The 15,906-nt window shown below is 43.6% G+C and overlaps 1 protein-coding gene across 1 annotated transcript in view; it reads right to left on the reverse strand.

Moving 5' to 3' along the window:
* Positions 1-7,004: 7,004 nt before the first annotated feature.
* thbs2b (thrombospondin 2b) overlaps positions 7,005-15,906 on the reverse strand; it is a 21,753-nt gene continuing 12,851 nt past the window's right edge. The window contains exons 13-22 of the mRNA XM_042078943.1: positions 15,786-15,906; positions 14,405-14,512; positions 14,144-14,303; positions 13,380-13,498; positions 13,025-13,259; positions 11,331-11,558; positions 9,272-9,543; positions 8,972-9,069; positions 8,679-8,818; positions 7,005-8,592 (exon numbers count right to left, since the gene is read on the reverse strand). The exon at positions 15,786-15,906 is cut by the window's right edge and continues 98 nt beyond it. Of these exons, the coding sequence (XP_041934877.1) occupies positions 8,585-8,592; positions 8,679-8,818; positions 8,972-9,069; positions 9,272-9,543; positions 11,331-11,558; positions 13,025-13,259; positions 13,380-13,498; positions 14,144-14,303; positions 14,405-14,512; positions 15,786-15,906 (1,489 nt within the window). The 3' untranslated portion in view covers positions 7,005-8,584. The remainder of the gene's footprint in view (positions 8,593-8,678; positions 8,819-8,971; positions 9,070-9,271; positions 9,544-11,330; positions 11,559-13,024; positions 13,260-13,379; positions 13,499-14,143; positions 14,304-14,404; positions 14,513-15,785) is intronic.

Below are 15,906 nucleotides of genomic sequence, written 5' to 3' on the forward strand. Positions count from 1 at the left end.
CATTCAGACACTCACAGAACTGCCCGAGAGCTCCTGCCTGCCCCACAGCCGGACCAACATCATCACCCACTTAAGCCTCTCTTCCCCCCACTGGAACCTAACAAGGATCAGGCCCCTCTGCTCAGCTCCTGCCAGAGTCAACAGTGAGTGGCCGTTGGGGCTGGCTGCTCCGTGCTGCTCGGCTCTGCTGTGCTGTGCTGTGGGTGGACTGTTTTTATTGGCCCACAGGAACTCCTCGGAGCTTTTCCCAGGTTCCCAGGCTGCCCGGGGCCCGGGGCCATGATGGCCGCTGTCCCTCTGCCAGCTGCCGCCACTGCTTTGTCCTCTGTGTGTCATACGGAAGGCTAGTGAGACACACGTCTCTGCAGGGCAGCACGTTCGTTTGTCACGAGTGTGTTTGGTTGGCAAGATGGCCACTCTGTGTCTATATTTTCAGCTGTTTTTTCTCTCTCTCTTTTTCACTCCCTCTCTCTCTTTCTCATTCCCTCTCTCTCTCTCACTTTCTCATTCCCTCTCTGTGTCTCTTCGCCATGTCATTGATTGTGTCCACATGCAGCACAGTCTCACACAGACATTGCATGTGTTTTTCTCAAGCCCTGAGAAGGAAGAAAGTGGAGTTTCCTGGCCGCTCTTGCCTTCAGTAATGAGCACCGAGGCCCGCTATGCTGAGCCTGACACAGAGCAGTGAGATTAAAAAAGGAAAAGAGAAGAGAAACTCCCATCTGGTCCTAACCGCAGATTCTCTGCCGGACGGAAGCATCTGGAAAAGTCATCCCTGGCCATCGGGTCTACCCCAGAGGGCCACTTATCCTCCGCACAGTCAGCGAGAACCTGGTGTGCTCCACTTTGTGTTCTGGGAACCCCTCAGAGAAAAGACTCCTGCGTTACTTTTCCGGATTTATTTATCGATGATTAGGACCTCTTTCAGGACTCCAGCCACCCCAGTGGACAACCTGAGGACCCAACGTCCAGCCATCAGAGGGACAGATGAAGACAGCTTGTCTCATAGTATTATGAGTCCAGACCCAGCATGATCTGGACCTGTTAAGCTTGTGTAAAGCTTTTACACACTTGTCAGTAGTGGACAGTTATTAAATCCTATAATATTTTGCTGTATGTTTTGATCGACTAGACATCTTTACACAAGAAACAGGTGAAAGTGGAGACTGAAGTATGATTATATATTCACATTGCTGCTAGTTTTGCTGTATGAAAGCACTATGATCAATATATCACACATGATCAATGAAATTAAGTGCAGCTTAATTTTGACATTTTCTAACCCAGTGATTCAGCACACACTCTCACACACACACATTCAATTGGCATGCATTAGCACACATATGATTGGGTGTAATTGCAGTGTGTTGGCCTGCATGCTAACTCCCCTTGCTACTGCTGTTCATCTCCAGGGCTCATTTCTCCCTGGTTTGACATCTTGCATCAATCACTCCCTCGGCCCCTGGACAGCTGACTGACATGTACACATAAACTTAGCAGTTTGCGTTTGAAATGTGGAAAACATCCACGGTGAGCTCACTGCATGGGTCTGTTAGGGGAATGCTAATGTCATCCTGATGTCTTCCCAAACACACACCGCGGCCATTTTCCTGTGTGTCCCTTCCAGCCGATGACAATTCAAATCTTTTTTCAGCACGTTCTGTTTGTCTGTTGTCTTGATAAATAAGTGCCCTTGCGAGTTCCACTGCCAAATAATTATGTTCTTTATTTCAAGGAAACAACTGCAAGTAGTTTCAACTGCAAGCTGATGGCTAAATGTCCATAGCTTTGCATACAGACCAATAGAATAACACCTTTACACATGAGCTAGCCCACGTACAGGCAAAGGCTATTTTCCATGTGTTTTAAAGTCTTAATTAGGCCGAGAGAGGTTGTGGAGCGGGCATCTGGTTTTAATTACAAAGCAAAAAAGTCCCCTGCTTCTTAAATCACTGTACCTGGAGCCTGGCAGCCGAGCAGTATAAATAGCTGGAACTGTTTTCTTTGAGATGTGGCAAGAAAGCCATGCTTCTTTTAAGTGTAAATATGGAAACAGTGATGAAATTCTGTTTTCTTCAAAGGTGAGGAAGCCAGTCTTTTTCGAAAATAAAACAAAAACCTGTGGGTGTATGAAGCACCTGCCCCGTTTTGCACATTTGCTGTGTCCTAAATACTGGAAGCTTGACATATCACAGGATCTCCTCCATCTAGCCTCTGCATCAACTCCTACCTCCCACAACAAAGCTGTTTTGACTGGGCTTCAGATCATAGTCCAGCAGTTCAGAGAACCACCCATTCATTACCCGCTCTGCTCTCCCATGCTTTCAGTGTTGCTGTCAAACAAAAAGTATGATTAATGACAGGGCTTAATGAAAGTTAGCCATCATTTTTTCCTGTATTTTGTATATTCTGTATATTCTGAATCCCTTTTGGTGTTTCTGTGTCGGTAGGCACCCCTCCAGTTGGCACAGAGGGTTCACACTGGGTGACTTAAGCTGCAAATCCATCTGGCTGACACATCAGTTGCCCTCAGGAAATGTATTTGAAGACACTGAAAGATCAGAAGATATTGTAATTTGGGGGTTATGATTTAGGGGTTTGTGGAATGCCAGCCTTTCAGCCCTTAGATGGACAGTTCATGATTTTATAGAATGTCAGAATGTAATTTAATTCATCCCTTAGGCCATATATGGTTTGGGAAGTATTTATTTATGTACTAGTTCAGCTTTTCTGCTCTAAGCTCGTATGCATGGTAAGCTCTTATACTGCAAAATACCTGATTAACACATATTTATCCTTGAAAAATGTCTCAATTTTAAGAATGAATTATCAGTCATATTTTAAATCCATGTGTTAGCAATGGTTGGCCTGATTTGAGTGGTGCAAATCCTTCACCAGCTGCAGAATTAAACAAAGAAGCAGAGAGACTCTAGTGATGGAGTTTGTGTGCTCCTCCAATGACTGAGGACTGCAGTGAGCCAGCAGCCGTCATGTGGGAGAACCCGTGTCATGAACCATGGATGAGGGATGTCCTGTTAAGCAGAGTGCCAGTGGGACTCTAAAAGCACCAAGCCCAACATGACCGAGACGTGTGGGCATCAGGATCAGGAGTGAAGTCATGCCTGGCGCTCGGCCCCTCACGTCCAATGGCTGGCAGCAGAGAGCTGGTGGCTCCTAGCTGTGGGTTCATCCCTCATCGTCCCTACAGAAATGACTGCAGAGGAAATGACTCTGTGATCAAACTAGAGAAAGAGCGTGCCAAACTTATGTTGCCAAAAAAGCTTTAAACTCATCATTATACTTTAGCCAATCCTTCAACAAAATATGCAATATGTTGCTCTGTTTTAATGACACAAACATGTTTTGGTAGCTTTAGTTTAGAACAAGGTGTCCCTCCCCAGATATTATCCAGAAATGTGTGCCTCCCATTTGAGACAGAATATTCAAAGGACACCTGCAGCAAGAGTTTTTGCCAATTTATGTCAAAGGCAAATCTTTATTATTATTACCATTACAAGAAGTGATCACCAAATAGTTATAGATTATAGAGAAGAATCCAGGCTCTGAACCTCTGATTGCCCTTATGATGGTGAGCTCATGATGACATGGGCTTGCAAAGAATGCATCATGTGCTGTGTCTAGTTATACATCTGAACTCTACTGTTTGGAGACAGAGAGGAGGAAAGCAAAACACAACTGTCCCCTTTCTCTGTATTCAATTTCAGCAAATCAGATGTTTGGTGAACATCCTCTCTTTCCATTCCATGGATCTACAGATCAGACGATCTGAAGATAGTTGCAAAAATGGAAAACATCTGCACTTCATGTCTCTCCATCACGAGAAGTCAAAACGTGATTTAAAATAATCAGCATGAACTACATTAGTGTTATATGAAAAACATTTCTAGGGCAACCCATACAATTCACTATTCAAAAAACAGATGATTTTGCATAGGCCTTTTGTCAATGTGAAAATTATGAATTACTGATGTGAAGCTAAAAATAGGGTGTTAGAATTGTATTAGCAATATCCAATCCACCAAAACTGATACCAGTTAATAAGTATAAGTATTAAGTATATATACTTTTTTGATCCCGTGAGGGAAATTTGGTCTCTGCATTTATCCCAATCCGTGAATTAGTGAAACACACACAGCACACAGTGTACACACAGTGAGGTGAAGCACACACTAATCCCGGTGCAGTGAGCTGCCTGCATCGACAGCGGCGCTCGGGGAGCAGTGAGGGGTTAGGTGCCTTGCTCAAGGGCACTTCAGCCGTGCCTACTGGTCGGGGTTCGAATCGGCAGCCCTCCGGTTACAGGTCCGAAGTGCTAACCAGTAGGCCACGGCTGCCCCCAAATAATAATAATAATATTCACTTACTCATTCTCTGCTCACTTCCTGAAACAGCAGATACCACACCCTTTGGTTTACATCTACTCTCATCTGCTCTTTACAACCATGGATGGCTTCCAGTTGCTGTCATTACTTTTGTTATTTAGTCCAGTGTGGACTGTAATTGGTTGTTCTGATTATAGTTCACAGCTGTTGATGTTTCAGCTTGTCTTTGGCAGCAAGTCAGCCATTTCCCCCCCAGATGCATGTCGGGGTGTCAGATGTGTTGCCTGTCACAGCCACCGATCCCCTCAGCTTCAGCTCCAGAGAGCCACCCATCAGATTGAATTAGCCCTGATTAGCTTCAACTAGCAGGACAAGGCTGACACGACTGCACTGAGCAAAAAAGAGTACGCATTAAAACAGGAAATGTGTGCTTGCCAGGATGCCTTGTGTCAGATTCTGTTAGAATGAATTGTTGACCTCTTTAGCCACATGTTGAGATAGCAGGCCCTTAGGCAGTGTAAGGACTTTTTTACAGTTCCTAGAACTGTGTAGTTAAGAGTAGCCTCTCCAGTTAGTAAGTATAACTGTGTTCTTATAACTGTTGTGTCCGAATGCGGCTAACTTGGAGAGAATGATGTACAAAACTTTAACAGGGACTCCATTTTCCCTCCTTTTTCATCAGTGAGTTGACAGTGCACAATTAATAGGTCTTATGTGCAAGCTGCAAACTGTATACAATCAGGAGCTACAAAACGGTTGCAAGTTACACAACGGCTTCTTTTTAGCGCATCTCTTCCACTGTGTTGAAGAAGAGGATCAGTGAAAAATCTCTGTCTTTGCGCCCTGTCTATTTTTGGATTATAGATTGAATTTAATATCTTGTTTCTGGCTTTGCCTGCTGTTTCCTTATCCTCTCTGAAGGAGACACACTCACGGCACTGGGGCTGACTAGGCTCCAACTCTAAGCTGAGTTGTGGAGGCCAGTTCTCACAGAACATCTCTCCAGCCTCTCCAGTGGGAGCCTGGGTAATTTCCCCTTAATGAAAAGGGAGGCTGCTGAATGATCCTTTTACATCTGCAGAGAACTCTTAAGTGCATTGCTCTTCAGTGCATGGGCCCTGCACTAAAAGCGCACATAAAAGCAGACCTAGCAGCTTTCAAAACATGCATGCATCTGTTTATTGTGCTGTTGGAACCTGTAAATCAGGAAAACAGATGCAAAAACCACATTTCAGAAGACAAAGAGTGCCCTCCTGAGATGAAATTCAAAATGCTCTCACTCAAGTGGAACCAAAGTCTTCCCATGTGTGTGTGCTTTAACCAAACCCATGATGTCAGCTGAGTGAATCATGTACATGCCATTAGGAATAACAATTCTTCAATCAGTACGTACCAGGAAATCTGCTGCTCCAAAGCACGCAGAGTATTACCTTGCTGTGATGGCATCATCTTAGAATGAATCGGACTTGTAGTCCAGTCAAAGTCATCATTGCTCGCTGTTGATGTCCGTTAAAGTTTTGTTGCTTAGTACTGTGACTCCCACATTAAGCCTAACTTTTACCCCTGATTAGTCTTTAATGAATGTTTTGTCAGCTGTGAACTCACACACATTCACACACACACACACACACACACACACACACACACACACACACACACGCACACACACACACACACACACACACACACAAACACACACATGGACACTCTCTCAGACAGAGATTATCGTCACTCTTGATCTCTCTACCAGAGACATTAAATCCTGTGAATTATAACCATATTTTCCAGGTAAAGTTGGTCTGAGTAACTGATTCCTGAGGAGTCCTATAAATTGTTCCAGTGAAATCCAAAGCAGAGCTCTGTCACTGATAACATGCTAGAATGCGAGTTATTGTTGCTATAGATGCTAAATGTTTTGTTTTAAGGTTGCCACAGGTATTTAAACCAATGTGTTTCCATTCATCATGTGGACATATAGAGAAAGAAGACTGATGTCATTATTTTTCAAACTGTGATTGTTTTTAAATCTCTCTCATTCTGTCAAGTTGAGATTCTTTTACCAAAGTTTAATTCTTGACCTCTTCAACTCATGCTGTGCCAGGTCTGGGAGATCACACAATCTGTCTGCACATCATGAGATCTGTCAGACATGCCACACAAGTATGCGCTCTGAGATGAACTTTGGTTTAGAGGCCAATGCCTTGCAGCACCCCTAGCTTTAGGGTCATACTGCTATCTGACAGCCTCAGAGAGAGGGAAGACAGAAAATCTGCTGTTACAATAGTCACTTCTATAATAACCGCAGTATTCTGTCTTTGGATGATACAGCTGACAACTTTTTGTGCTCTGAACAGTAAATGGCTGTTCCAAGCAAGACTTCCTCTCACCATTGATAACAGTAGATAACAGCTTCCTTAACACATTTATAATTTTGCATGTGTCACTATCAACAGTCAACCGAGATATAAACATTGAATGTATACTATTAGCCTCTAGTGCATTCATGTCCAATTGGTGACAATCAGTCCAATAAACACTGTACATTGAACTTTCAGTTACAAAAGAGTGCAGAGTAGAATTTGTTTTTTTCACTGGATGCGTTCTATTTGTTGTCTATTTAAAACATGCATTTTCAAGACAAAACGGAAAATATAGATGCCATACTGTATAAAATTTTATTAATGAAACATGTAAACCTATTACTGTTTATTTATGTGCTGGTTTGATTGATTTGAATATTGAATGTTGCCAGATATATGCATGACAAATTGTGTTACAAAACAGAAATAAAAAACATTCAAAACAATAATGCAAGCCACAAAGACATACAGTTGCAAGCTATAGATGGCCGATCATTTGCTCCAATCACACGTTCTATGAGCCTGATGAGGAGGTATGGTGAACTCCTGAGAGTTCAAATGGCATCATTATCACATTTCATATATTTCACTCCTCTCGTTTTATGTGCTTACTCCTCTCTGCCCCAAGCGAACTATACGCCACTCTACACGTATGCATGTGCTTTGTATTACAAAAGGTTTCCTGAAACTGGCTTTGGGCATCTAAACACACTGACCTTGACTAAAATGAAATACTGACCATGTCTGCCAGACAAAGGAATGTTTTTCCTCTGGCACCTGGTTTCAGTTTTACACTCAGTCAAAGCTCAGAGAGTGAGATGACAAGCATGCAGGGCATGCAGGGCATCGCTCATCTTACATAGTTTCACCTTGCCGACACGCGGCAGGCCGCAGTGCTTCTGAAGGCCACTCTGGGCTGACAGGAGACCATGTCGCCTATTTATTTAAGCACGAGTAACATCAACTCTGGTTGATTTTTTGCTTTTCAGATGACACGAAAGTTTGACATTTACTAAGTTGCTCCATATGTCCAAAGCGTAAGCGTGTTATGTAATTATGAGTTATGCGATGGAGCAGTGTTACCTCAAATGGAAATATTTATATCAAAAAAAGAAATGTCCCTCACTGAGAGTCTCTGCATTTAAATGTGCTGACTCTCCAAGATGAACCAAATTCATTGGGTTTAAGACTCTATGCTTAATGCTTAAAGAGAACTACTAACACTGAGTATTGCTTGGCACTTCAATGGTGAAATTCTGTCAGTGTAAACAAAATAAATAAATATTTACATTCTTTGGCAATAGCAGATCAAACAACAAAACATGAATCTATATCTTTGCACGGAAAAGCAAAAAAAGCAAATAATTTACAGTAGAAAATAAGACAGTCTAATTATGATACATCTTTCCCTCAGCATTCAAATGTTAACAAAAATGTTACAAATCAAAACACAAATTTTTCTTTGAAAATATATGACTACTTGCTACACATGTACAAAAAATCAGCTGAAATTGGAGAAACAGGTGCAACCCCCAGGGTCCATTCAAGGTGGCAGGATTCAACATTGTACTGCTGTAAGTGTAAGTGCAACCAGCACAAGGGTTGAGGATTAGCAATGTCCTGCATTGAGTCTGTGCCATGGACTCCACATCCAGTTTGCTCACTGAATCACATGTTTGAAACATCCTTTGTGTGGTATAGATCACTGAACAGATGCATAGATTATGACTAGAATTGCCTGACTAGGAGTCCAATTTGGTGCCTTGATTTTGTATTTCTGTGGCTCTCTCTGCTGTTATTGGTTACCTGGAGTCTTATTTAGTACGTCTTTGTGGTATGGGTTCTGGTAAACGCATGTCCATGGAACTGGTGATCCTCAGATTAGTTGTCTGTGGAGGAAAAGAAGCAGATGTTTAATGATGGGCTGATAAAGCCTCCGCGCTGAGTGCTGTGAGAGGCGCGGCCATTAGCTCACCTCTGCACACATATTTGAGGTCGGAGAAGAAGACGAGCTCCTGAGAGAAGACGAACAGCCCCAGTCTGCCTCCGGCGTACGTCTTGTCATAGACAGGACCGGAGTCGGCCAGGATCTGCTTCCCTTCATAGACCACAACCCTGCAAAAAAAGCCAGTGTTCACAGCTCAATTCCCCAAAAAAATGTATTTAGAAATAGAAAGTTGAATGGTTGAATGTGGTCTTTAATATTTCATTAACCATGTATTTATATTGTAAATGGATCTGTCTGTGACTAGCCGTGAAGTGACTCACCTGATGAAGCCAGTCTTGGGTCTATGAATGAGATGCCAGCGGTAGGCTGTGTAATCTTTCCAGCCGATGTTTTTGGGGTCATGCCAAAGTGTGCGTACCTAGGCAAACAACAATGAATGCATTCAATTTAACACGTTGTACATTTCAAAAAGGCACAGAACTAGGTGAGGAAAGAGAGATAAAAACCAAGATGGAATTTGGAAAAAAATCTGATGTAATTCAAAGCTTAGCTCTGCAATAGGATACAATGAAGACAAGATTTTGTTTGCTTTGTCATGTGAAGACATGATGGCTGCCCACCTGATTTCTGGTATTGCCTGTGTGCCAGAGGGCATTGCGTAGGTATTCGCCGGTGCCAGTGGTGGAGTTGACCACCTTGAGTGACACGCCAGAGATTCCAAAGGCCTTATGGGGCTTGTCCTCCCAGTAGGTTTGTGTGATCTGCTTCCACATGACCACGTAGAAGCGGCGACTGGACTGGTAGCCGAAGACAAAGCCAGCGTAGTCATCATCACGCTCTGTGTTGACGTAGAACGTACCGCTGAAGTCCACAGCTTGAAACTCATCAAAACCTAGTGGACATAACAGAAGAGCACACAGTGGACACTTACCACAGTGGGATTTGCACTTCAGACTTTCCCTTAAACACTGCCGGATAGGCCTTACTATTAAAGGGACACCAGGCAACGTTTTCGTGTTAATTACTCATCTTCGTAAGTTGGTATATGGTTAAATGACTCGTTACAGGGCGAATGAAGACTCTCTCGCCCGCCCCTACTGCCTGTAGGAAGAATATCCCGCTTGCAAGTTCAGTGTATCCTACCCGCCGACCGAAGCAGGCAAGCTAACAAAATGCTAGAGATTGTTGCAAACGTGTGTATAATGGCAGAGCCGGCGAAGAAGCAGCGAAAACCCTTGACAGAAGACGCAAAGAAAAGGAAAAGAGCTTCAGACCGAGCGAGGGGGAGTTTCTTAGTGAAAAAACATCAGGCTTGCCTGGTGTCCCTTTAATGTTCATGTGAATGTTCATAACAAGATCTGACGGACAACTGGCAACGTAACTGGCCAAGGTCCTGAAATGAATGGAGGGTAAATCTAAGCAGACCACAGCGAGTCAGAAAGGAGTTGAAAAGGACAGTGATATGATAGTGAATGAATGATGCTATAGTAAGCTGAAGCAAGATCCATAAAGGGGACGTTAAATGAACGGTGCTTTAAGCCAGTGGTTTTCAAAGTGGGGGCCTCAGCAAGTTGGAAGGAAAAATAAAAGCAACATTTGAAAAATTGAAAATATACCTATTACTATGAGGGTTGTTATATAATGCCATTATAATAATTTGTCGCATATCTGAACATCTGAACATTACATTTTCCATGATAATGACTGGGAATAATAGTCAATAGAGTGATAGCTCACATATAGCAGAAAGCTCCAAATGCAATTTTTACACACTGTATGCTCCATCGCGAAGTGCTTGTGGCTAAAATAATTATTAGGATTAGCTTAATGTATTTTTACATTTGCTGTAGTATTGTCGATGGGTTTACCGTATTTTCCGGACTATAAGTCGCACCGGAGTATAAGTCGCACCAGTCAAAAAATGTGTCATTAAGAGGAAAAAAACATATATATATATATATATATATATATATATATAGATAGATAGATAGATAGATAGATAGATAGATACTTTATTGATCCCCATGGGGAAATTCAAGATATATGTTGCACCTGAGTCGAAGGACCAGCCAAACTGAAAAAAAGTGTGACTTATCTTGTCCTTGGCCAGAAACTAAGTGGTATTTGGGAGTCTTGTCGTGGAAAAGTTTGGGAACCCCTGCTCTAAGCGATGCTGGGTAAAGTCACTTCTGTTGACGTTCAAACAAAACAGAAAGCTAGCTCGCTACTCCCTCCCCCTCCCTCCCATGCAATTGAAACTCTCCTAAACACGCATCTCGTCTGTGATTTGCTGGAACAGTTTGTTATGTTTTTATGGCCAAGGTTTGCCCAAGTTGTTTTGTGGCCGTTTTTGGAGCCTGGGTTGTCCACAGAGATCGCTTTTTTTTACAGTGTATTCAGGACACAGGCAGCTAGCGGATGGTGAGGTGATGTTTGCTGTAAGTAACAAACAATGTTTTAGCCTAAAAAGCATATGACATTGCTTAGAGCACCTTTAACTACATAAGTAGCATATAGAGATGACTGTTCTTGAACTTGATTTGGAAATGACATTTCATGACAGTCAACAGGAGGTACAGTTTCTCAGAATTCCCTTTGAGGACAACCAGCATCAGCATCTACATCAATGAAAGTTAGTGGTTATTTTAGTCAGTCTGTATGGTTATTGTGTCCACTCACCGACAGCAATGCCGGGATCAGAGTTGGCAGTCTGCACAAGTTCTTTGCCCTGGTTTCGCACAACCCAGTTGGCATCAATCTGCGTGGTACCCTTGGGGTCCAGATGCACCATCTGGAACTTGCGGAAGTCAGTGACACTGATGGCATCGTTCTCTGGGCATGCATCAAGGCTGTCAGGGATGCTGTCATTGTCAAAGTCATCCTTGCAAGCATCTCCTCGACCATCACCTAGAATATGGAACAGAAAACGGAGAAGTTAGGTACTGTAGATTGGAGAGGACAAGTCATAAAAGGTTACATCCCTACATTGATCAAATAAAAATGAAAGTAGGAAAAATAAAATAAAACATGCATGCTATTTGATGAGGACCAGAAGAGTGGCTCATCAGAAGGAATTTCTGATAAAAAATATCTCTTAGATCATTCCTTCCTCTTTCCTCTCCACTATCAATCACAGATAAGGGTATCCATATTCCAGTGTTTTTGGCCCTGCCATTGCTCTGAGAAAGGCTGAGAGGTTTTGATGACTTCCAGAGACACAGTCCCAGTGCACCAAGTGGACCATCACCAAGTCTCAGCTTAGAGAGAGAGAGAGAACTTGGAGAGACCTCACCATCTCATATCTCCCTCATCACCATAGTATTTATGACCTCTATTGTTAGCGTTTCATTGCTTTTAGCATTAGCCGTTTATTTGAACCACCCTCGAAAACACCACTAAGACTGACCTAAATACTTTCCCAGTAATTTTCCCTTCTAAGGAGACAGCTATTTGGATGCCTTTTATTAGAGATGAAGACGCAAGCTCCAAAAACAATAGGTGCTCTGCTCCAAATTGAGTTTGGCCAGGCACTCTGCGGCCCACCACTGTGCTAAGCCCAGAGGAGCATTCCAGGCATTATCAGACATCTGCGAGCCGCCCTCTCTCCAGTGATCTGTGGGGAGAGTGCGAGCAGCGAGACCTCTCCATGAGCCGCTCCCACAAATCACGCAGCCATCGCTACGAGGCAAGAGCCATTCCTCACGCTCCATGGGCAGGCTCTGGTGGTGGAAGGAGCATTCCTGTTGCGAAAGCTGAACAGAGAGTGTGCTGTGCTGTGTGATGTTTGTGTTGCCCATGGATACCACACAGCAGCCTCCCGCAGCTTTACAGCGTTATCACTGTAAGCAGCTCAGCCGAGTGGGCAACCCCCCCCCCCCCCCGTACCCACAGGCCCCACTGCTCATAAAGCCTCCTCTCCATTATTTCCTCTCCTGTCTCTCATCTGCTGTCTCTCTCTTCAGCTGTTCTCTCGTGCTGACCGTCCCTGGTACTCCCTTACCATCAGATTCCAGCTGTTCTCTAGTGCTGATCGTCCCTGGCGCTCCCTTACCATCAGAGTCCAGCTGTTCTCTAGTGCTGATCGTCCCTGGCGCTCCCTTACCATAAGAGTCCAGCTGTTCTCTAGTGCTGATCGTCCCTGGCGCTCCCTTACCATCAGAGTCCAGCTGTTCTCTAGCTGTTCTCTAGTGCTGATCGTCCCTGGCGCTCCGCTGTTCTCTAGTGCTGACCGTCCCTGGCGCTCCCTTACCATCAGAGTCCAGCTGTTCTCTAGCTGTTCTCTAGTGCTGATCGTCCCTAGCGCTCCCTTACCATCAGAGTCCAGCTGTTCTCTAGCTGTTCTCTAGTGCTGATCGTCTCTGGCGCTCCCTTACCATCAGAGTCCAGCTGGTCTCTGTTGGGCACCAGCCTGCAGTTGTCCCTGTCATCAGGAATGCCGTCGTTGTCGTCGTCGAAGTCGCACGCGTCCCCTTTGCCGTCCTTGTCGTGGTCGGCCTGGTTGGCGTTGGGGATGTAGGGGCAGTTGTCCATGTTGTTCTGATGGCCGTCCTCATCGATGTCTTGATTGTTGTCACACTGGTCTCCCACTAAGTCGTTGTCAGCATCAGTCTGTGACAAGACGCTCAATCAATTTAGCAAAACAGGATTACACAAACACACACAAAAAACAACTACACACACACACACACACACACACAGACACACACACACACTCCACCTCTGACATACCTGCTGAGGATTGTGGACTAGTGGACAATTGTCACAGAGATCTCCTACTCCATCCAGATCTGTGTCCCTCTGGTCAGTGTTGTAGTAGAGCGGACAGTTGTCCCGCTCATTAGGAATCTCTGGAAATCCACAACAGTAACAACAATGTTTGGTAAGAAATAGATAGTACAATTCTTATAGCTACAGAAAAGAGAGGGCACATAGGTTACACAGGTCTACAGTTTACAGTTGTCTATAGTGCCACTGATTGTAGACACACTATTTCCATTCACTATTTTCACTGTTTCTAACAATGACACAAGTGATTTTATGACATATACTACAGTAATCATCCAACGCCTAATGTGTGAAGAGCCCATCCCTTAAAGAGCCACCTCACATCTGATCTCATACTCTCATCTAAACTTTTCCTATGAAGCTCCCATGGGATATGTGGGTGTATCTGTGTATATGTGTGTGTGTGTGTGTGTGTGTGAGAGAGAGAGATAGTGTGTGTGTGTGTGTGTGTGTGTGTGTGTGTGTATGCATGTGTGTTTTTCATAATCATTCAGCATGCCTTCATCACTTCCATATGCCTGTATTTCTTATGATTTCAGTGCAATTATTTTTGTTTTTGCCCAAGCCCATGAGCATTAAACAGCTGATAGACATAAATAACCCTCACAGTAGGGTGTTACAGTCATACATTTGGAGAGGCACGGAAAATGTGTGAAGTGAGTGAGTAATTCTGAGACTGGTTTTGAGAGAGGCAGGAGGCTCTGTACCATCGCCATCCTTGTCCAGCGAGCAGGCGTCTCCTTCTCCGTTGCTGTCTGTGTCGGTCTGAGACGGGTTATGGTCATACGGACAGTTATCACAGCGGTCGCCCACGTCGTCCTTATCAAAGTCGTACTGGAGAGGGTTATATTGCAGGGGGCAGTTGTCCTGGAGGGGAGAGATGCATATAATATGTAACACAGTGTCAATGACAGATGACTCGGCCCAAATGCTGACACACAGTTCCCATCTGCAGCAGGCAGTCTTACCCTCTCATCCACGATGTCATCGTTGTCATCGTCTTTGTCGCAGGCATCTCCCTGGCCATCATTGTCGTAGTCCTCCTGTCCTGAGTTGGGCAGTTTGGGGCAGTTGTCCTAAATGCAAGGAGAATGTGCTAAACATCATAGTGGATGGGGGATATTTTTTTTTATTGTGAATAGTTATTTTGCGATTTGGACATTTTGAACATTTTTGTTAAATGTTGGCAGGGTACAGGATTATAGTTCACCTGGTAATATCCTTAATACATGTGCTCTCTGCACATATAAAAGGTTTTAGGAGCAATACGCAATATTTGGTTCCCAACTTTAACAATGGCTCTGCTTCTTCTGTTCCTTTCCTGTGACTCTAAGCTGCTATGACTTCACCTGCCTGCCACATGATGTCTAGCAGATTGCAGATTGTGGTTCTGGTTTCTTTCCAGGGTGTATTATTACATAATAAGGCAATTATCCATCAGTATAGAGAAGCATGATGTCACCGCTCGGTTTTGTGAGATCTCTCTGTTGCGCAGCCTCATCTCCAGGCCTTAGTGGGAAGATACGTTTGAGTCACGCAAGGCTAGAAGGCATAAAACTATACCTCCTGACGTGAGACAATGCGAAAAAGACAATAACAATCCTGCCTCACGTGAAACACTTCCAACATCTGGTTTCATCGCTGGTTCAGAATGGAAAGTATTAAGAGCATGGAGATGATACTGGCTTCTCAGCGAAGAGAGGAATGCCCTCCTCATAAAATCACAATCAACACACAGATAAAAGGCACTGGAAAAAAGTAAAGGTGTGGGCACATTTATATGTGCATGGAGAAGTGTTCAAATATGAGATGAAACATGCCGTCTGAATTGTAAACTCTGAAAGGCGCTTTTTCACACTTCCACTACTCAACACTGATTAAACTGCTAGGATTGTAAGATATAGTATGAGTCGCATGGAAACTCATGTTTTTTTTGTGACAACTGCTTCATTTATTGCTATTAATTTTAATTTAGGATCTACTTTGTATTCTTATTACTGTTATTTTATTTTATTTTATTATTTTTACAGCACTTTGGTCAACTGTTGTTGATTTTCATATGTGCTATATAAATAAATTGACATTGACATATGAAAATAAATGCTCTCTGTTTTTTGGGGCTCAATCTATAGCTAGTCTAAGCTTGACTTGCTGTGGTCCAATCAGCACAACTCCATGCGGTAGCAGCAGCATCACCAGCTGTATTACCTTACATAGAACCTTCCTGCTAAAGTGGAAACAACTGTTCATGCAAAATGGAACTCAGTTACCAAACCATGTATTACCAAAACAACATTAGTGATAATTTGTTGACTATACTTTGTTGGCTCGCTAAAGGTGTTTTAGTACCTTCTTGCAGTGGTAGGTAGCGTTGGATCTGCAGGCTAAGTCGTAGTTGGGCCAGCCGTCCAGGTCGTAGTCCTCTCCACAGATGATGCCGTCCCCAGCAAAGCCCACCCGGCACTCACAC

The sequence above is a fragment of the Alosa sapidissima genome, chromosome 22 (genome assembly GCF_018492685.1).
Source record: "Alosa sapidissima isolate fAloSap1 chromosome 22, fAloSap1.pri, whole genome shotgun sequence".
Classification (NCBI taxonomy): domain Eukaryota; kingdom Metazoa; phylum Chordata; class Actinopteri; order Clupeiformes; family Clupeidae; genus Alosa; species Alosa sapidissima.